Here is a 23,935-nt window from a genome sequence, read left to right on the forward strand (position 1 = left end):
AGAGACAGACAGAGAGAAGGGCCCAAGAGACAGAGAAATACACCCCTGAGCCAGGAGAGGACAGGGAGAGATCCAAGATGCTGACAGTGGGCGTGGCTTGCCTCTTAAAGGGACCAGGGACCAAAACCATAACACCTGCCATGATAATAAAGGAATAAGCTTCTGAAAATGTAAGTGAGCTCCCTTAGTGAAATGCTTGCATTATAAAAGTTGACATGGTCGTGATGCCGTTTCACAGCAATAGAAAACCCTAACTAAGACAATGACTGACTGACTGACTGACTGACATTAGGATAACTGATTGTTGGGTCCTCTCCTTTAGCTAACTGTTCCTTTTTATCAACTGGATTTTCGCCTGAGCTCAGGTATCAAGTTTTCCTTCCTTTGCAGTTGGGGTCTCACACTTCTCATGTGTATCTTTATGCCCAACAGACATTCTTATGTCTCATGTTTACACATAATCCCTTTATTCTATCTCTGAGCTCAATACACATTCAGTAAAAGATGACCTACGCTGGTCACCTCAACAGCTTGGCTGCTCTTGAGAGAAAAGTGTTTTAGAGACACTGAGGATCCTAATGGTGTAAAAGTCACTGTGTTCTGCAATCACAGCCTCTGTGTGCTGCGTTAGAGAAAGCACATGTGATGCATTACTGTCATGATCGTGGTGGCCTTGAGTAAGGGCTGTGGAACTCTTGTGGAATTCAGAATGACTCTTAAATTCTCTCCCTGATACGTTTATTCATGGCAGGCTCACGAATGCTCCTCTCCTCTCACCAATCTCTCAGCAGCAACTTCGAGGAAATGCTTTAATTATTTAAAACACTTGCTGCATACTTAAGAAAACACCAGGGAGGAATGTTCTAAAAGAAACACTTTTTAACATATGAATTTAGAATCTGAAAGTATTACCAGCACAATGAAAACAGCAATAATAAAAAAGACGCAAACAATTGGAATGTTTGGTTTCCTGTGAATACAGCAACTGATAAGCTTTATTTCTTCTGTCCAATTTATTTTACCTCTTTGCTTTAAATTGAACGATGTTTACTCTGTTATATATTGAAGTAGTGCATGTCTAATTTCAAGAAAATGAACACAACACTCCGAAATTCCAATTTTACTAAACTGAACTCTATCTAGAAAAGTGGGAAATGCGTAGAAAGCAAAACTATGCAATAGTAAATGTCTTTCCCCCAGCTGTAAATTACTGCCCAGCTTGGCTCAGCGTCTCCCATTTTAACCTAAACAGTGGTTTGTAAATTTGAGCTGATTTTTCCTTTTGATAAGAAACAATAAACAGTGAGACTCCATTGGAGAAAAAAAAAACATTTTTCTTTTATAAGAGGATGTCAATTTGTGTTTTATTTATTTTATTTTAATTCTTCCTGTGTGTTTGTTTGCCTGTTGTCTTTCTAAAGAGAGAGAAAAAGGAAAAGAAAAGGCATGGGATTGGGTGGGTGGGGAGTTGTGCAGTATCTGGAAGGAGTTGGAGGAGGGGAAACCATGTGAGAAAATAAATATATTTTCAATAAAATAAAAATACTTTGCTGAAAAATATTTTTGATAATTTTTTAAAAAGAAGCAATAAACACCAAGATGATACACCAGAGATTATGAACTACCTGAACTGAAGTCCACATGATATCTTTTGGACTCACACACATTGAACGTTTTCCAGAAACATAATGTGCACTCAGAAGTTTGAGATTTCATTAATGAAAGCATCAATCTTGCTGTACAATAGTGGGTGACTTCATCTCCCAACATGCAAGAGGTCTTTGTTGCTGTATGCGGTTAATTTTAAGCCATACACTAAAACCCGTCACAACTTTACAGTGGCATTTTAAATGGATGGCTGACAGCCTTTGACAATATTTAGTGCTTTACAGTAATGCATTAATGCTAACTTTAGAAAGTATAGCATAATGAAATTTTATAGCCAATTAAGTTCACGAGTCACTGTCAGCTTTCAAAACTGTAGATGAACGAGAGAATCAGATTTAGAAAGGGAAGAGCCGGCTCCTGTTGCTATAAAACCCTAAGCATTACCATGAAAGACACACAATTGCAAAGAGAAATGCAGCATTCAAACAGCCTGAGACAAAAATAAGCTGTTTCTTTTCAAATTTTGAAATATGGTTCAGTCTGTTTGTAGACGTATGCTTTCGCTGCTCACGGGAGAAAGGTTTATAGTGTCTGCTGATTCTATAAGGTTACCACTCAGTGGGAAGCCTTCCCAACTTTTACTTGAAATGGTAGGATGGTCCAGAAGAAATCATGTACAACTGTAATCCCAGTATTCTGGAGGCTGAGGCGGAAGAATAACGAGTTCAAATCCAGTCTGGACTACATAGGAGACTCTGTTTCAAACCCGCACTCCTCAAAAAAATGTTAAAAAGAAAAATGATGCGACCTGGAATATTATTCTTCACACATGCTGAGTCTTACTTCTGGCTAAGTGTTAGGTTGGGAGCATAGGCCCCAGTCCCTGGGCATCTATCTCAGCCCCTAGGCCTGGTCTGGACTTCAAATCCCAGCAGGCCAGGTCCTGAACCCTCCCTAGGGTACTTAAGTGATCCCCCAAAAGAAGAACACGTGGTCCCCCTTTCTTCCTCCCGGGGGACACTTTTCTGCGGCTTCCCGTTTCCCCCTTGGGGCCACCCAAGAGCGCAGATCTCCCATTAAACCTGGATATTTCTTAATTTGGCTTGTTTTGATTTGGCTTGATTGGGAATTTTTGCATCGTCAGAGAGCTCGGTTAGGAAATATTCCTAACATTTGGAGGTTCCCACCGAGCTAGGGCAGGTCCTTTCCACGTGGCAGGCCTCGTGTTGAAAGGTCCCTAGTCTGCAGTTTGAGCTCTCTACACCACGCTTAAAACTGACTTCTGGGCTGCAGAAAAAAAAAAAAAAGAGTTTGTTGAGGAGATCCAAAGTTACCCATTAGCCTCCATGTACACATAAATACCCATGCACTCATATCTATACATCCATGATGTATATACACTGACAACAAGACAGTTCCAAAGTATGGTAAAGAGGAAAGTTTGTATTGTAGATATGAAAGAGAAAACAAGAGGAGGCATATAGAAGAGTCCAGGCCAGAAAGAGAAGAGAGTCAAGGGGGCAGGGTTGAGGTGCGGGGGGGGGGGGGGGAGGCAGGGAGATAGAGACATGAAGGCAGAGACCCAAGACAGCATATAGCCAAAATAGCAGGGTAATAAGAAGAATGAGAAGTTACAGGGAGGGAAGTTTCTGAGCTGTAGGAAGTTGGTGAGAGATGGCTGAGAAGAGCAACCAGAATGCCAGCATGGACTCTAAAATGTGTACCAGGTACTTGTGATACTGAGGGAGCCTGGAGGCCGACAATGCTTTGGTATGCTAGTAGGCACAACAGATAGCCATTTGTCTCTTATGTTAGTAACAAGGGATAATGACTCCTTTGGTAGAGGAAAATAGCTTCACAAGGGAAAATGACTCCTTTGGTAGAGGAAAATAGCTTCACAAGTTCCTAAGGTATGCTGACTTGTGTCTAACCTCTGGAATTTGGAGAATTGGGGTTTCTTGTGGACCTGACACATTCCCATGTACATGAAAACACACACACACACATACAGACATATGCATACACATACAAATGTGAGTAAATACAGTGTTATATTATTTCCATGTATTCTATAAACAATAGATTATGATTTTGTTTTAGAGTCACCGGAAATTCTTGCAGTCTATAACAATATTCCCCATTATCTGTTAAATAAGTAGCACAGATTTATACACACATCTTGACAAAAAGATATGGAGGCACGGAGAGACAAAATAAAGTTGCTTTTCCTTGATTGTTCTTTCAGTGTGATCCAGCTTCATATGGTTCATACATAATTGATTCCTATGCATTCATACATGTTAGAGCATCTTAGTAAAAAGACTTGGTAGGATTTTCACTGTTTCTTTTTATTAAAAATTTCCACCTTTTCCCCTTCTCCCATGTCCCTCCCCCTCCCTCTCCAGTACAAAGAGCAGTCAGGGTTCCCTGCCCTGTAGGAAGTCCACCCCCTCCATCCAGGTCTAGGAAGGTGAGCATCCAAGCAGACTAGGCTCCCACAAAGCCAGTACATGCAATAGAATCAAAACCCAGTGTCATTGTCCTTGGCTTCTCAGTCAGCTCTCATTGTCAGCCATGTTCAGAGAGTTCAGTTTGATCACATGCTCCATTGGTCCCAGTCCAACTGACCTTGGTGAGCCCCCATTAGATCAGCCCCACCATCTCAGTGGGTGGGCGCACCCCTTGCGGTCCTGACTTCCTTGTTCGTGTTCTCCCTCCTTCTGTTCCTCATTTGCACCTTGGGAGCTTAGTCCAGTGCTCCAATGTGGCTCTCTATCTCCATCCATCACAAGATGAAGGTTCTATGGTGATATGCAAGATATTCATCAGTGTGGCTATAGGATAGAGCCTGTTCAGGTGCCCTCTCCTCAACTGCCCAAGGAACAAGCTGGGGACATCTCCTTGGACACCTGGGAACTCCTCTAGAGTCAAGTCTTTTGCCAACCCTAAAATGACTCCCTTAATTAAGATATATACTTCCCTGTTCTTATATCCAACCTTCCTCCATCCCAACAGTCTGATTCTCCCAAGCTCTCCCCATCCTCCCCTTCTCACTTCTCTCTCCCCATCTCCCCTTACCCCCACTCCACCCCCACCCCAAGCTCCCAAATTTTGCCTGGCAATCTCGTCTACTTCCAATATCCAGGAGGATAACTATGTTTTTCTTTGGGTTCACCTTCTTATTTAGCTTCTCTAGGATCACGAATTATAGGCTCAATGTCCTTTATTTATGGCTAGAATCCACTTATGAGTGAGTACATACCATATTCATCTTTTTGGGACTGGGTTACCTCACTCAAGATAGTGTTTTCTATTTCCATCCATTTGCATGAAAAATTCAAGATGTCATTGTTTCTTACCGCTGAGTAGTACTCTAATGCATATATATTCCACACTTTCTTTATCTATTCTTCCATTGAGGGGCATCTAGGTTGTTTCCAGGTTCTGGCTATTACAAATAATGCTGCTATGAACATAGCTGAACAAATGCTTTAACATACACTTTCTACCTTAGGTTTTGACACAGATTCTTTTATTGAATGTGGCTTCATTAGTTCATATGGGCTGACTGACTAGTGACCTCCAGGATTTTGTCTTCCCCCTCTGCTTCCACAGCACTGGTATTATAAGTATGTGTCATATGTAGCAGCCGAGGATTCATATTAGTTCCTCAACTTACACAACAACTTCTTTATCAACTATTCCATTTCCTCAGATCCTGGTTACAGGTTCTTAATATGTATCTCATGTTTTATTTGAACCTATAATTGCGCTTTTGCCCCCTACATAGTGTGATTAGAGATATACATCATTGCAAATAGTAACCAATGAAAAAAATCAAGAACTCATATAAGTATAACTTTTAAATATATTCCTTTGTTGATGGGAAAATTTAAGATTCCTGAATTTTTTCATGGCCAGTAATTACTTTGAAATAGTTTGGCTAAGGTGTTCTCTGCCAATTGCATGATTGTTAGCCACCATCGGCCTGCAGTGATGGGACAAAGAAATCTTCCTTTTACCCCTTTCCTACCAGAGCAAGCAAGAAAGAAAACAAAATTAGATACATTGCAATATTTACAGAGGAGGAGGAAGAAGAGAAAGAGGAAAAAAGGTTATGTAATAGGGAAATGTTCTGAGCCCAGTATAAACAGATTCATATGGAAGATGTACATTCCTGTTTAATATGTTCCCTCTGCTGTTTTTGCATTTTGGCCTTCAACCTTTCCCACTGTGCTCACATTCTCTACCCCTCTTATACCTTCTGTTTCCACATTCTCATAACTTTAGGGTTACTTCCTGCAGATAATGGAATCTGATTATACAAGGAACAAGTAGGACATTTTCTTATAATTTCTTTGGCTTGCTATCAAATGATGGGAAAATCCTTTTTCGGACATTTGCTATTAACATGGTGCTTTTTTTTTAAATAAAATTTTGAGACCCCCAGCACAATTCTTACTAATAAGAATGTTTCATTATTATCTTGTGCTAGAGGACCTGGCAAATCTATATGGGATCTGATGTGTAATATATATGAGATTATCCCTATTCCTAACTATTTCCTATAATTTTATAAATTGTGGAGTTAGGATTCATCAGGAATAAGTTCAGTGGTTTCAATATGTAAAGCAACTCCTTCTTCATACTGAGAGTCAGTGACTTTCTTGAGGAGTTCTGTTAAATCCATTGATACCATGAGAACGGCATATAATTCTGAATTTTGCACAGAATCATAAGGAGTTTGAGACAATTTAGTTAAATTTCCTAATCTGCCTAAATTTATAACCTGCTTTTCCAGATTTATTTGCATCAGTACAGAGTGTAGGGACTCCAGAGATTGGTGTTTCCTATACAATGTGAGAAAGGTCCCAATTGGTTCTTTTTATGAATTAAAGTCTTTTGTTTTTGGGATATCTGTTGTTAATCTCTCCCAAAGAGTTACTGCAAGCTTTTTAAATACTCATTTTACTGCCCATAAAGAAGAAATTCCTCATTAGTAAAAGGTACTACAATTTCAGCTGCGTCTATTCCTATCAATTGACGAAGTCTTAATTTTCCACTTAGAATCAGCTCAGAAACCTTTTCCATATATGTTTTTAATTTCTTGCTCTGTTTGTATGATAAAATGTTCATTCCAAGATAATATTTTGCCTATGCATTAGATTTTCTTTTATTTGCACTCCAATGAAAGAATTATCTTCATACAGCCATACCATAAAATAATCTGGATCAATTTATATTTTTAATTTTATGATTAGTAGATTAGGAAGTCATGGGTCCCAAGATACAGTATCCAGACCAGCCTGACTAGGTCACGGTTTTCTTCACAGTATTTCAAATAACAGATTCTTTGTGTCTCTATGTCAGGAGATTTGAGTCCAGTAAATGTAGGGTGGTTCTGAGAGTCTGTACTTGTAGGGATGAGCGAGATTCAGAATAGCAGCTGTAAGCTTACTGAACTTCACATTGATTCATTAAGCTCAGTAGATCAATGTTAAGGAAACAGTGGGTAACCATCCAGGCCTGTCTTAGACAGTTTTCTCTCCCTGACTTTCCTGCCCTTTGTTTCCTCAGCAAATACCATGGCTTTTCCAGGATTGCTCAGGTCTCAGGCTCATGTCCTGGGAAAAATCATCAATTCAGAACTTACCAGAGTATCTGAAAACCTGATAAGAGTCTAAAAATAAGGAAGCGATATTTCAGTTGCCGCTGTCTTTCTTTAAAATATATTTATGAGTTGTCTATTTTGTGGTTAAAACTGTGGGAGATAAATTTGAGGTAGAGCTGGAAAACTTGCTTCCCAGGGAATATGGTGAAATTTTGGGCTTAGCATCACTGTCACTGTCCTGGCATTCCAGATGTGAAGGGAACACAGAGACATGGAGGGGAGATAGTTCCCATACCTGCATGATATGTGACTTAGATCACACTGCTGAGGACTCTGTAGCCTTGGTTGGAGTCTTGGAGGTCCTCTTTGTGAAAACTTGCTGTGTTTCCTAGTTTTCTAAACTCAAATATCCTTAAAAGGAGGTTTTAGGAAAATAGTCATTTTAGCACTGACAATGAAAAACCAACTTTAGACTGAGTGTGACTCAGATGCAGTTGTTTCTAGAGACAAAATAATTGCAATCGTGAGTTTTGCAGTCAAGTGACAAAAATGCTATACAATTCTTCTTTTCCAAGACATTATTTTTTTCAAATGACTTTAATTAATTACTAATTTGATGTAGTATTTTAATCTCTTTTTTGGATTTCTACTATGTCTAGTTGCAAGTATTGACAGCATCGAGTATGTGTAGATTTTGAGGTTGGGAGAAAAGGCACTGAGTTTTGGAGAATGGTTATAGAAATAGAAAAATGAAAGGAAATTTATTTATTAAGTGGAAGAGCAGAATTTGGTGTCATGACAGGCTTTGAGGTCCAGAGACCCAACCAATGGAATCGAAAAGAACAGAGTGAGAGAAATGACTGACAGCTGAAGAAAAATGTCTAATTTCAAATGGAGATTATTGAATAAGCAGTTAACTGACTTTATTGCAGTATAAACACCCCGGTATTAACCATTTTAATATAACTCACTAAATTTAGAAGAAGTATACATATTAGGAAAGTAAATACTTACTGTATTTAAAGATTATTTATTACACATAACTGGGATCCATGAGCAAGTCTGAAGTACATGCTTTAGCTTCAGATGAATAAAGTTTGGATAGGTTGGGATGATAGGTAGGAATTTCTAATACGTTCTTTTTCTTTTTATTCTTCTTTTCCTCATACCCCAAGCTCTGTACATTTAGAATGTTTTCTCCCAGAAGAAGAACAAAATATTGAGTTTTTAATCTGACACTTGGAAAGTTTCTAGATTGTGTTCTATGTGCCTTGTGACTGTTATCCTCAAAATTCCCAGGTTCCTCATCTTCAAATTCAGACAGTTAGGTTATAGCTGATGTCTAACTTATTTTTCATTTTTAAACTTTTTACTACTATTGCATTTTAAATGGTAAACATCAACCTATATACTGCAAAGTTATCAGCCCTAACTATGACTAAATATGCGTACAATTATTCCCACTAACGTTCATTTTGAGTAGCCTACATCTTTCTAATAGAAAGTTAAAAGAGAAAATTGGGTTCAAAGAGAAAATAAATTGAATGATTCTTTTAAAGATATCCAGAGTCACTTAAGCAAACATTATCATTTAATACTTACAAAATTACTTCTAAATATAGCACTTTGAAAACAAGAATTGATATGAAGTGAAGAGGAACCTTGCATTCGGCCACCAATACAGTGGTTCCATGGAAACAAAACTAGATGAAAAGAATTTCACTTTATACATTTTCCTTAAAAGATCATAGGATTACCAAAATTTTATATAGTTATGAGAAAGTAAATAAAATAGCACTCAAGGAGGAAACAGAGATAATGGTCATATATTATTTCTATTGTGATTTTTGTATATACTCATGCTACTAGTTAAATAATTTCTGTTCTTTCCAAATTAAAGAAAAAAAACTTTTAAAACACAAAACCCAATATAAAAACCTCACTTTTAAGGACTGGACTAACATTAAAAAAAAGAGTTACATCTTATTAAATTTAAAGGATGGAAATCACCATGCTGGTCTCTTTACAATCTAATACTGTCTGTCCATTGACAGTTTGCTTTCTCTGTGCAGGGCTGGAGCGGATTGCACGGGACTCATCTTACGAACAGGAGGGAAAGGTCCAATTTGTAATTGATGCAGTGTATTCCATGGCATATGCCCTGCACAACATGCACAAAGAACTCTGCCCAGGGTACATAGGCCTTTGCCCAAGAATGGGCACCATCGATGGAAAAGAGCTACTGGGTTATATCAGGGCTGTGAATTTTAATGGTAAGTCACAACTTTATTTCTATCCTCAACATTAAGCGACAGAGAATTTCACACCCCCTATCTATAGAAGATGTTCGTTCGGACGAAGTAGAAATCCAAAGATTAGAGGCAATGCATTTTGCTCAGAAGTGTGAACTTTTCCACCTGCTTTTCAATCTCAAACATATTTCTGTGCTGTCCTTAATCTGTTCTTGAAAGAGTCAAAAGTTAAAAATAACTCTCTTTCAATCAAAATAGTCTACTTAAAAGTCGCTGTTTCAGAAATCATTTATAAGGCTCATTCGGAACTGGTGGCAATAGATCAGATTTATTTAAAAATATTTTGCTCATGCCTTTATTAGTGAAGACCTTATAGAAATTTGTTTTTCATCTGATATTAAGCTTATTAAACACTAAGCTATTGAGGAAAAATGGGTGAAGTTACTTTAATACTCCAACACTGTTGTACGTTTAATTTTATGTCTATATTTTCTTGTATTTTCTTCAATAATTTAGTCATGCGGTAGCAAGGATTTTAGCGATGCAGTGTAGATATTTTTTATTAAACTGTAGAGGCATAAATATTGTTTTTGTGACTGTCACAAGAATCCAAGTCAGGATATGTTGGTTGTGAATTGCTGAACTGTCTGTCTGAAATGATAGAGTTAGTGAATGCTACTGTCTTTTTATGAAAGTGGTAATGGTTGCTGCCCACGACTTTGACCATCATTTTCAAATAAAATGATAGAATGCTCCAAACTGTCTAATTCTTTAGCTTGGCTGTAATCCACACAGTGGACATGCCTTCGGGCCATGCACAATGCCACACTGTCTATCACAATACACTGGGATGACCTCAGCTGCCAGCCTTTCTCAAAACAGCACAAGGTCATCTTTAATTTAGAATTCAAGTGGAAACGCCATCTCTTACTTTGTACTGGCAAAGTAAGGAATAATTTGGTCTGCATTCCGTACAGGACATCGTCTTCTATAGCAAAATTTGCTAGAATCATTCTATAACATTAATTCTTTTGTTAATATAAACACTAAAGGGAGTTTGAAAATAATTTTCATGCAGCTATAAAATTGAACAAAAGAGGATTGTTACAATGTAAAGTTATTTACTCTAATGTGAGGTTAGGGAACACTTCATTTCTCCAACAGAGTTAGGAAGTGGGAAGAAGAATGCAAATGAGCAGATTTTTCTCAATAACTGAAGCTCACCTCTGAAAAGGAAACATGTTAAAGAAACACTCAATGAATGCAATTTAAAGGTGAATTACTAATTTTACTTTTATCTTAACCATGCATCAAGGGCTAACCCTTCCTGATGGCTTCAATTATTATACTAACCTCTGATGTAATGTTGCAATTATGGACTATTAGAGAGTGTCTTAATGTCTAATAGCTGTTAAGACAATTTGCCTCTGGACTCCAATGATCCCTGAGTTCTTGAGTCTTCCTTTTATAGGTTAACTCACTTCTATATAGTCTGTCACTGTTTCTGGGCTTGCCTTTTATGCCGATTTCTCCCATAATCTTCTATCTTTAATTTACTAGATGGAGAAACAAGCATAGCTGAATTAGGGGGGCATTTATTGAGCACAGATTAGGTTCTCCCTTATAATAAGTACTAAAGATATTTTACAAGTAACATGGATAAGACATAGAGGAATTGGATTTACTAGAAAAGGTATTAACCTGATAAAAACAAGAAATTGTAATGATAGCAATTACAGTGGGCTCTGAAAGAAAAGAAAATGTTATTATAAAATTTATATAGGGGAGATCTAGGCCAGAGAAGAGAGACGTTTCAGACAAGGATAAAGCCAAGACATCTCCCATATAAGCCAGGTGTGGTCTTGTAGGAACTTCTAAGAGGTGTACATTTGGACTGGTTGGGGGTAGGGAACATATGGAATCAGCAGAGGACTATGCTAGATGCAACAGTCCACAAGCTCCAACTTGGGTCTCAGGAATGCATAACTTTTAGTGTATGAACTTGAAGGGGAATTTCTCCATGGTCCTTGAAGGCGTGTTTGATGAGGGCTGAAGTTTTTTTGTTGATGATACAGGGGGAGAGATTGAAATATAAACTTAAGTAGAAGTTAAATAATTATTTTAGTTTTCTGGCCATTTAAAAAAAGTCTCAGTATTGAACCACCTACTTATCTTCATTCATTATTTATACCTTGACTCCTCATGATATTTAGAAGGGCATATAAATCTATTCAAACAGATGTGTAACATCAGAGCATTAATAAGGAAGAAAACACTTGAGTTAGAAACTTAAAGACTTATTATGCAATTTTAATACAATCAAAGCCTAAAAGAGACCAACAATAAAATCTGTGGGATGGGGCAAATTCTAGATAATCTCGAGAGAATACTCTTTGAAACTCTTCCTAAAAAGAGGTATTTCGTGGGCCTTTGGCAACCAACTACGCAATGTTATTTAACAGATTTTGCAGCCACAGATGAAGCCTTCTCTTTGACTGTTTTGCATAAGTATAATCAAAGCTAAGAAACACAAGTGGGTGTTTCATGAGAGAGGCTTCCAAGGACGCAGGAATAATATTCCTTTCGCCATCTACTGATGTGGGATGTGCTCTGTTGTGATGAATGAGTACAGGAAGTTTGTATACATTGTTTTTACAGTTCTATCCTCTACACCACTGCACTGACACATACAATGTTTCAGTCACTTAGCATAAGAATTTCTGGGTTAAAGTGATTGGCAAAATCAAGGCTTCCCTTAGATTCTAGCTGGCCTTAGAAGCTCATTAAAGGGTCTCAGTGACTATATGGTCCGAATTTTCTAGCCACACATTTAGACTCAATACTTTTTGCAGGATTTTCATAAATTGCAAATAGATGTTTGGAATTTGAATTTTCTTTTAACATCCCAGCAATCTGTTGTTTTGTGTCATTAATTGGAATCTCTTTGAGTGGCTTGTGCTGGCGATGGCCAGTGATCTCACTTAATTGAATCAGTCAAGTACTGGTTGTATGATAGGTGCCATGGGCCATACTAAATATTCTTTAGGACCAATTTTTATTTCCCTAAGAGCTCAGATATGAAGCATGATTAGCAAAAACTCAGAGATAGATATTGGGGCTCAACATGAAGATAAAGCAATACAGCTGGTCACCAACTCTTAACTTGACCTTAGTCCAAAATGGCAATCCTGCCTCCAGGAATCTCAGAATGAGACTGTGTCTGAGAGCTGTCTCCTCCTGTTTTATAATCCTCTCTAGGTCTAGGATTAAAGGTTTGCACCACTCGGGTTAAAGGCATGTACCACCTGATTTCTAAGGCAACTAATGTGGCTACTAGGGTTAAAGGTGTGTGTTAATATTGCCTGGTCTGTAAGGCTGACCAGTGGGCTGTTTTACTCTCTGCCCTTCAGGCAAGCTTTATTTATTAAAATACAAATGAAATGCCACTTCACAGATATGCTTATTTGGGACTAAAGCTGCTAAATTATATGGTAGCAAATATGTTTCAGGAACATTCTAGCAAAACTCTTAAAGACTGTTTTTTTTTTTTTTTTTTTTTTTTTTTTTAAAGTAAGCTTTGGGCATTGGTGGTGCACATCTTTAATCCCAGCACTCAGGAGGCAGAGGCAGACAGATCACTATAAGTTTGAGGCTAACCTGTTCTACAGAACTTGTTCCAGGACAGATAGGGTTGTTATATAGAGAAACCCTGTCTCAAAAAACCAAAGGTGAAAAAAAGTGAGCTTTACAGAGAAATTTTGCATAACTTTACTGTCATAATCAGTGCAATACAAAATGTTCTTTCAAGTACTTAAAAAGAGACACCCAGAATTGACTATTGGATAAAATTATTTAATAATGATCATTTAAATACTGAATTATGGCTGTGTCAAAGAGAAATTGCATCTTAGAAATAACTTTACCAAGCTGTTAAATTGCATCTTAGAAATAACTTTACCAAGCTGTTTGTTTTTTTTACATTAGTACTGGGAAATACTGTTTTATTTTGTCCACTGGACTCTTAAATTTGAATGAATAAAACCATGCCATTGGTTTGGAGGGAGAATCTCCTACTTTGTAAATAGGAGGTGATAAAGTAGCCCAAACAACTGGGTGTTGTGTAGACTGTTGGTGTTATAGGATCATGCTGTGTAGACTGTTGATATAACAGGATCATGTTGTGTAGTCTGTTGGTGTTCTAGGATCATGCTATGTAGACTGTTGGTGTTCTAGGATCATGCTGTGTAGACTGTTGGTGTTCTAGGATCATGCTGTGTAGACTGTTGGTGTTCCAGGATCATGCTGTGTAGACTGTTGGTATAACAGGATCGTGCTGTGTAGACTGTTGGTGTTCCAGGATCATGCTGTGTAGACTGTTGGTGTTCCAGATCATGCTGTGTAGACTGTTGGTATAACAGGATCATGCTGTGTAGACTGTTGGTATAACAGGATCATGCTGTGTAGACTATTGGTATAACAGGATCATGTTGTGTAGACTGTTGGCGTGACAGGATCGTGCTTAAAGTTGTTCTTGCTGAGACTGTAACCAAGAATAGCTACTTAAGCAACAGTGTGGTAATACTTAGTTTAAAAGATCATGCATCTTATAGTGTGTTTTAAAATTGAGTATGTAACGAACATGCTAGAATTTAGGGTCACAAACCATGATACCTTCGATCAGCATTATTCTATTACAGTAGCTATTTAAAGATGATGTAGTCAAAGTACTGAACTAAACAGTACCCCTTGACAACAAAAGCATAAACTGCGATAGGAGTTTTACTGATTTTAATCTGATTGATTTCATGCATTGTTGGAACTTTCATTCCTGATTCTGTACTGTAGGCATATTCTGAATCCTGGTATTTGTAGAATTACTCTTGATTTCCATAGGTGTTTTTTGTCACTTTCCTTCTTTACCTGGGCAAGACTTGCCTTTTAGGTTCCTTTTTATTGCGACTATTTGAACAAAACGTTCTTTTTATAAATTTTTAAAACTCTAAGATCTATCATAAGAAAAACACAAAGAAGGAAGAGTTCATTTTTTTAAAGTTTAAGCAACCATGTCAATTCTTTACTCCAAAATGATAAAATATTAATACTCTACATCTTGTATAGAATCAAAGATTTTCCAGAACAAAGGTACTATATTTAGCATAAAACGTGTTGGATGGAATTTCAGAGATACTGCCATTCTTTTTGCCTTTTCTTGAGCTCAGTTTAGGGGAGAGAGAAGCATAATAGCATGTAATAATTAGGATTATTTGTTTGTTTGATAACAAAAACAACCCAAACTTATGTAACTAAGGTAACACAAAGAATTTATGAAAACATGTCAGGAAATTTCAAAAGGGAATGTGAAATATTTAAGAAAAGAAACAGTTCTAATGAAGTAAAACCAGCCCTCTGTTACTGTTAGCTCTTCTTATTGTACAGACTTTTCTTACATTTGATCTGCAGAGCAGCCCAAGTACACAGCTGGGATGCAGTTCTTTTGTTTCAGAGCAACAAGAACTGAGACTTATGATGCCATATATATTTTATATTTCATTATATATGTATCATACTAATATATATTATGTATAATACATAATGTTTTCTTGGCTGCAAAGTCTCAATTCCAACTTTGAGGCACTGAATCCTCTGAACAAACTCAGATCAGACAGCTGATGCTTTTCAAAGCAAATGGGACATGCTGATTGTCAGGGTGCTGCTTGGGTATAAGGGGGTGTTTACACCCTTTCTTTATGTGACTTAGTCTAAGCTGGAGGTTGAAAGAAAAGGAGGATCATATTTAGGACTCGGAGTTTGGTTGCTTCATTGGTGACAAGCATTTCTTAGACTGAGGCAGACACAGCTATGATTCAATCAGTATCTGTGGGAAGCAATGCAGATTGCAGATATCAGCTCTGGAGTTCTATAATACTAGCCTTCACAGTCTGGCTGAATTCCCTGATACCCAGTGTGATGTGCCCCTTAACTGAACTGAGAGGTGGTGGTTGCGTTATTACTATGCTCAGCTTTCTAGGATAAAACAGGACCATTTGCAAGAGACAGGCATTAAAGTAAAATTTGTCAATATTTTCTTGAGAAATTTTATTCATTTTAAGAATTTAATTCAATAATTCTAAAATACAATTATAAATCTCTGAACACTGTAGTCCAATTAGGAACCAAATTTGATTTGCATAAGATATCTTTAACTATCTGTATGACTCAATATTAAGAAATGCTCTGCAGCCATGCTAATAGGTCAAATATGATTGATATTTTATGATACTGTATAAAAGATAAATTGTTAAAATATAAATTGTATTGTTGTAATAAGTACAAAATAACCCATGTAGAAAGAGAATGGATTTTAAACATGATAAAATACGGTTCTCTCAGCATCTAACCAGTATGTTTATAGTTATTTCTATTGAGTAGATTTATTAGATATATTGACTGTCATTAATGTCCTGTAAATTAAAAATATTATAACAAAATAAAAAATAGCAAAAGTTATTATTAAAAGAGAAAGATTATCATTTTGCTTTCTTTAGATTTAAATCATTTGATCAGAAGATGATATATTTTAAAAATTAAAATAACTATTTTAGAAAATAATAAGATAAGACATGAACATGAAACATCAAGAGGCTTCTTACACAATTATTACTTTATGTAAAGTCAATCTCTGGTACTTCTTTCAAAAAATATTAGAATATCTGGCAGCAAACTGAAAATAAAATAAATTCAATATGAAGGTAACTTCGACACATTTGAAAATGTGTCAAATGAAGAGAAAAGATAATTATTAGAAAAGTTTCAAAGTAAATCTACATTGTTGCTTAGCTTAACTACAAAAGAAAAAAGAATATTTTCTGAATGTTTAGATACATAATATTATAAATTTAATGGTTAGAGTAAATGAAAAATATTATCTAAGGTTATTTTGAAGATATTCTTTTTGTCAAGCATTTAACATGGACACAAATATTAAGCTTTAAGATTACAATGATCTGTCTAGTATATAACTAGTAATAAATACATAAGTTGTGATAAATGGACCTTGATAGAAATAGCCAGAAACAGGTAGTTACTATAATCAAGGAAATGTATACATTTATTACCAGTATGAGAGATTTTGTTTATAGTGTGATAAAAACATATTTAGTCTTCTTTTGGGAAAGTTAACTTTATTACTATTTGCTTACCAATAACAGCAAAATCAATTGAAACAGTAAGTGAGACTACTTGATTTTGCATTTAGCTGGAAAAATGATGAGTGTGTGTGCGTGTGTGTGTGTGTGTGTGAATGCATTGAGAGACAGAGATAGAGATTGAGAGAGAGATAAATGATCCCATTTAAATAGATAATTTAAACTTTAGGAAAATAGAATATTTTTGACTTTGTTTAAGTTGAATATTGAATGTTATAAAACCATTCTCTACAACTGAAATAATTTTATGGATACACTAAAGTTGTGAATTAGTATTTAATAGATTAAAGGACACATAGATTGACATTTCCAAGGATTAACTGGTGAAATTTGTGAATTGTAATAAATAAGTGAATATGTTAAAGTTTTATAAAGATATTAGATTCTCTACAATAGGCTGTTTTTAATAAGCCAAATTTATAAAAATTAAAATGACAGCAGTAGATGGCTCAGAGGTTAAGAGCACTTCCAGAGGTCCTGAGTTCAATTCCCAGCAACCACATGGTGGCTCACAACCATCTATGAGATCTGGTGCCCTCTTCTGGAGGGAAGGCATACATGCAGACAGAACATTGTATACATAATAAAAAAAATGACAGCAGTAATTATTAAAGGATAATTATTTCAAGTGTTTCAAATACATGAGAATACATGTGGATATGATTTCTTTGAAAGGATAAATTGATCAGTACATTTCAAAATTTTTTATAAGAGCTAAGCCTTTAGCATAGAGTTGAGGTTTGCCTTAATTTTGCTCTGTGGCTTTGCTTATGGTGATTGGTTATTCAGACTTGGCTTCCGCTGTACTCGGAGTACAAGTGTGTCTATACCTGGACTATACCTGACTGGTTAGTACATCATATCAAATCCTTGTTATTTGGGGGACATATATCTTAATGACATTATTTGAAATATTTGTATTTGCAGACATGTATTGAAAAAGACTGTTTTACTTAAAAAAAAAAAAACAACAACATTATGCTGGATGTGGCATAACATCATGACTGAGCAGTGGATTGAGACTTTCCCTGCCTCTGACACCACTTTGCTCTGTTGTGAGTCCACCCTAACCTTCAGGACATCTCTTACTCAGATTATAGAGAAATCATGGAAATTCTGAGATTTCTTTCAGCTCTAAATTCTCTATAGATCCTTTAAAAAGAAAAGTGTGTTTTTAAAAAAATCATAATTGTAATAATTTGATCCGTATACATTGTTTATTCTACGTATATTGCATTAGCAAGTTTACAAGGCACAAAGCAGAAGGCTCTACACTCGGCAGCATGAGCACAAATAGTAACAAACCATGGGTTGTGAGCTGTCAAATTTCATAACGTAACAAAAGAGACCCAGGAAATTGTTATTAACAATTCAATTGAATAAGTGACATGTTGGTGGCATGGACATCTAAAAGTTCCAACAAGGAGAGGTTTGGAAAAGACGTAAGTGAAGCACTAAGACTACAAAACAATCAGGTTACGTCGGGCTGAAGCTGTGAGCCAAATGTGACATTTTCCCATACAGACACACTATGGATACAGCACGAAGATGGAGAGGATCGCCATGGGAACATTGACCATTTATAGAGTAGTCTGCTCAGGGGACCACTTGAGATATCGGGCTGGTGGGGTGAGGTTGGATTCATTTGAAATCACTGCCAGGCTCTGTTGTTCAGATGTGGAATACCAGGCAAAGCGAAACAGAATTAAGTGTTTTGAATAAGATTTAAAATTCTAGGGAAAATGTTGTAGAAAAATAATATGTCAAGAATTTGAAGACTGATTGAATGAGGATGAAGGCAAAGATGCTGAGTGTAAAGACAACAGTCTAGGTGAAGAGCATCTGAAACAAGGCAGTAGATGTACTCAGGAAATGGAGATGGGCCTGCCCTCACAAGCTTCCCTAAGAGATCTTTCTCTGCATTTTTGTGACAGACCCACAGTTGTAGTGATTTCAGTATTATTTCGCACTTTTGCTATTGATTAAATTGATACTACTGGCCAATTCATTAACTTCTATAAGTAGAAAATTGTGGCACCATTAATAAAAACCCAGAGACAGAAATTGGGGTTCAATCTGAAGCTCAGAAAAACAAAACAGCCACCCATTGGCTCTTTCCTCTGCCTCAGTCTGAATTGGCAATCCTGCCTCCAGGAATCTCAGGATGAGACTGTCTGTGTCTGAGAGCTGTCTCCTCCCATCTTATATTCCTGTCTAGTGCTGTGATTAAAGGCGTGTACCACTACTGCCCAGTTTCTATGGCAAACTAGTGTGGTGGCTACTAGGATTAAAGGTGTGTGTCACCACTGCCTGGTCTGTAAGACTGATCAGTGCTGCTGTTTTACTCTCTGAACTTCAGGCAAGCTTTATTTAATAAAATACAAATGAAATATCACTACAGAAGATGAAACGCAGAAGTTAGTAGATGGACAAATTGAAATAAAATGTCTTTGTTTTAATTGATGATATATGCTTTCCTTATGATTAAAGTTAGCTTATCTACTAAACAGAGATAAGGCAAAGTCAAGCATTTTGAAGTGATTATAGAGCCTGAAAATACTATCCTTTAGGGTAACTACCCAATTTGAAATTAATCCAGAAAGCATTATTAATAATTTGGAGGTATGTTATATATTAGTGAATGTGGTATTGTACATGTGCGTGTTTGGTGTGTTTAGTGAGCATGTGGGGCATGTGTGTGTGTGCTGTTTGTGTATGTGTGTGTATGATGTTTAGTGCATATGTGGTATGTGTGTGTGTGCATATGTGTGTGTGTGTATGTGTGTTGACTTGTTCATGTTGTGCATATTTAAAAGCTGCAGGTTGATATCCAATATCTTTCACCATTGCACTCTACCATAGTTTTTCAAAAAAGATCTGACACTAAGCCTAGGTTTCATTTATTCAGCTAGACTGTCTGGTCAGAAAACTGAGACAAGGTGCTTTTTCTCCCATATCGGGGTTTCAGACCCAGGCTGCTGTCCTCAGGGGTCACATGGGTGCTCAGGTATGAACTAAAGCTCTTATACTTTCAAAGTAAATGCTTGGTAAGCACTGTGTATCTCTCAACCCTCTTTAATGTAGAAATGAACAGTTTGTAGCTTACTGTTAGAAATACTTACATATTTATGAAAAGTGAACATAAAGCACTGTAACATTGAATATATAAAGATAAATGAGCAGGGGTATTTGAAATTAAGTAATTTTTGTTTCTTATTAAGAAAATTTAAATTGGGCCACAGAGTATTAATCTTAAAAATTGAAGCATGGAGAAACTCTGTAGTAAAATCATACCTGTCTCTGTTTTCTGAGTAATGTACTAAACTGTGGATTTTAGAGGTCAATTTTTTTATAGCAGTGAAAAATAAAGTTACCATTGCTTTACGTGTTTTCTTAAAATAAGGTATAGCTTGAAGAACATAGTTGGAGCTATTTTAATTTTAGGTCTTGCTCTGCTTTATGAACTTTATACTCTCCTTTTACTTACTGTATTTTTTTTTAAAAAATCAAATTTATTTTTATTACAATTCTATTTATTTATTTAGTGTGTGTGTTCTCACATTTTGGGACACACATGCGTGGGTCAGAGGACAATTTGTAGAAGTGAATTCTCTCTTTCTATGTTGTCGGTACTAAGTATTGAACTCAGGTCATAGGACTCAGTGGCAAGATCCTTTATGAGTTGAGCCGGCTCCCTCATTTTTCCTCATTCTTTGTCTTGTGATGCCTGTCACTCTTCATCATCCACTGCAAACAGAAGGATGGGTGATGAACAGATCCCAGAGAAAGTTGGGCTCGGTCATGGGGGTTGACCTGACCTGAATTTAACTGGGCTACAAAAGTCAGCCTTGGAAAAAGAATGAGGAAATAGATGGACAGATCTGACAGTGACAGAGATATCAGAAGGTGTTTACAGTTAACAGCTTGCGTTTTTCACAGTGACCAGAAACTCAAGCTTTAGACTCAGAATTAGAATCTAGCCTTACCATTTGTCTCTTTGTGAAATCTGTCTCAAGTAATGAAATCTTATTAAATGGTTTCCTTGCCTTTAAAATACAGAAGGTTGTAGACAGATATTTCCTTTTCCTGATTGCTTGGTCCCAAAATAGCTGACTGAGTGGATGATTATAAATTATAAATACTCATCCAATAGCTCAGTCTTGTTGCTAACTAACTCTAGGGTAAATTAACTCACATTTCTATTTATGCTTTGCAACATGGCTCATGACTTATTACCTCATTTTGTACATATCCTGATTGCTCGGAGGCCTGGCTGGTGTCTCTCCCGACCCCTCCCTCCTTCTTCCCATCATTCTCAGTTTGGCTTTCCTACCTAACTTCCAGTTTTTTACTAACCAATGTGAGTAATACATATTCATAGTGTAGAAGAGGATTGTTCCACAGCAGATGGTAATGACATAGGTAGTATTTATGTCCCTAGACTTCCTGTGAATTTATCAGCATACAGCAACAATTAGAAAGTATTTGATAAAGGGATGATGGACTGGATGGCAAATACTATAAACAGAGACTGTTTCATCAACGGTGCTATCATAATGCAAGAGCGTGTGTCACCCTGCAAGAATGGAGATCCGTGGCTGGAGACTGAGGTCTTAGCGATCTTTTAGAGCAGCCAACTTCAGAAATCCAAGTCAGACATTGGAGAAGATGCTCGTGTTGTACAGAGCCAACAAGATTTGCCCGCGGTGTTACTTAGCCTCTTAAACATAGGAGTAGAAAGGTGCACGCTTTTGCCTTTTCAACTGAAATGGAAAAGTTTATCCCTGTCAATATGAGCGTGCGACTTGCATAGAGCAGATCGAATGGAGCTCATTCTCTCTTTATTTCCTGTTCCTTTCAAAATTACATACATTCCTCTTTTAATGAAAGAAGGTATTTAATGGAATAGGTCCAATGTTATAAGGGGTAATTATTTTCTGATACTTTCTTTCAGCAAGAATCTGCCTGAAAATGAAAACGGAGCCTTGATTATTTTTCTCTTTAAGGTTATTAACTCTTATAATTACATTAAGTTTTAATCACAAAGTTAGTTCAAAGTGAAGGATGTGAATGAGAAAAGGTCTTTTAAATTCTGTTGAATAATCATTAAACTAGGGGATTTGGTTCTCTTATTCCTTTAGATACGTCCAAAAACATAAATAAACTATAAAAACACTTTTGAAGCTATTAATAACTTTCTTTCCCTCCTTTCTTCCTTCCTTTCCCCTTCCTCTCTTCCTTCCTCCCTCCCTCCCTCCCTCCCTCCTTTCCTTCTTCTCCCTTCTCTTTTTCTTTCTCTTTCTTACTGGTTTAGACTTTGCTGTCTTCCTATCTTAGCCTCCATTGTCCTGCAATGATATTCATGTACCATCAGAACTGAATTTCTAATTTTATCTCTTTTAAAGTGTTTATTTATGGAATTTGTATAGACATGTAGCACTCACGTAACAGACACGAGAAATGCCTACTGTCTATTTAATATGCCATTTGTATTCCCCCTTTCCATCTCACCCTTTTCCCTTCTTTGTTTGTTATATCTCAAGTTTCTTTTCTCCCCTTCTGAGCTGTTGATGAACAGACATGAGCTCAAATCCCAGCTCTCCCACATGGGGTTTGAAATTTTGAATCAGTCAGTTACATCTTATAAACCTCCATAGTTTCATCTTTCAATTGGAATAATAAGCACGCACATTTTATAAACATTTAACGAGACACGGAGTGCTTAAGGGCTTAGTGTGACACCTGCATGCTGTGAATAGTCAGCATATGCTGTTATTTTTCTCTCTGCCTCCTGAAAATAGCAACCCTCTGAGTATGCCTACTGAGCATCGCACAGACTCGGGAACCACCCAATTACACAGATATTTCTACAAACTTCCTCCCTATACCTTAGATACCAAACATCTGATATCTCCTATAATTAGAGATGGTGTGTTGTCTGAAAGCAATTTATCATTTCCTCAAGGTTTTATTAGTTCTCTATCAAGATTGCTTAGGATTTCCCCCCCTCATTTCACTGGTAGACACTTAAGCCTTTAATTTATTGTTAGAAGCTTAGGGTGAGATAGGGGAGTAAGAGGGCCAACACCCATTCTAATCCATTTTGCCTGGGGTGAAATGACAAGGATCAATAGGGGGAAGAAACTGTGACTTTAAATAGCACCCATGTAATGTGTACTAGGATACAATATACATTCCTTAGAGATACTATGGTGGAATCTCTCCTATTTACAAGCGAGAGGAGAGAAACATAGACTCTGTGAAAAGAAGTTAGCCAAAACTTGTTGGTCATACCCAGCTCAAGCAGAGAACTGTATAAACCCATAACTATGCTCACAGGTCAGAGTAAGTCCCATGCTATATAATTAGATGACGATCAAATCTGTATTCAATTTGTTCTTTTTCTGTTAGTGTATGGAATGTGTTTGTCTGGCTCTGTGTATGGGGACCAGTGTATGTATTCATTCAGACCGTAGGTAGACACTGGGCATCTTATGTCGTTCTCCACACTAGTTTTTGATTCATCATCTGTTAGTGACTCAGAGACCATCAGTTCAGTGAGACTGGATAGCTAGAGAACTCCAGGGGGCTTTCTGCCATTGCATCCCCAATGCTAGAATCACTGATGTATGCAGACCTGCCTGACATTTTTTTATTAATTAATTAATTTAATTATTAAAGATTTCTGCCTCTTCCCCGCCACCACCTCCCATTCCCTCCCCCTCCCCCAATCAAGTCTTCCTCCCTCCTCAGCCCAAAGAGCAAGCAGGTTTCTCTGCCCTGTGGGAGGTCCAAGGACCACCCACCTCCATCCAGGTCTATTAAGGTGAGCATCCAAACTACCTGGGCTCTCACAAAGCCATTACGTGCAATAGGATCAAGAACCCATTGCCATTGTTCTTCAGTTCTCAGTAGTCCTCATTGTCTGTTATGTTCAGCGAGACCGGTTTTGTCCCATGCTTTTTCAGACCCCGGCCAGCTGGCCTTGGTGAGTTCCTGATAGAACATCCCCATTGTCTCAGTGTGTGGGTGCACCCTCGCGGTCCTGAGTTCCTTGCTCGTGCTCACTCTCCTTCTGCTCCTCCTTTGGATAGTGAGACTTCAGTCCAGTGCTCCAATGTTGGTCTCTGTCTCTGTCTTCTTTCATTGCCTGATGAAGGTTAATATTCAGGAGGATGCTTATATGTTTTTCTTTGGGTTCACCTTCTTATTTAGCTTCTCTAGGATCACGAATTATAGTCTCAATGTCCTTTATTTAT

At 37.1% G+C, this 23,935-nt stretch overlaps 1 protein-coding gene across 3 annotated transcripts in view; it reads left to right on the top strand.

The window, feature by feature from the left end:
* Positions 1-23,935, top strand: part of Grm8 (glutamate metabotropic receptor 8) — an 818,705-nt gene that overhangs the window by 508,319 nt on the left and 286,451 nt on the right. For all 3 annotated transcript variants that reach the window (XM_057770162.1, XM_057770181.1, XM_057770171.1), the window contains exon 7: positions 9,292-9,492. In XM_057770162.1, coding sequence (XP_057626145.1) covers positions 9,292-9,492 — 201 coding nt within the window. The remainder of the gene's footprint in view (positions 1-9,291; positions 9,493-23,935) is intronic.

Source organism: Chionomys nivalis, chromosome 1 (assembly GCF_950005125.1).
Source record: "Chionomys nivalis chromosome 1, mChiNiv1.1, whole genome shotgun sequence".
NCBI lineage: Eukaryota > Metazoa > Chordata > Mammalia > Rodentia > Cricetidae > Chionomys > Chionomys nivalis.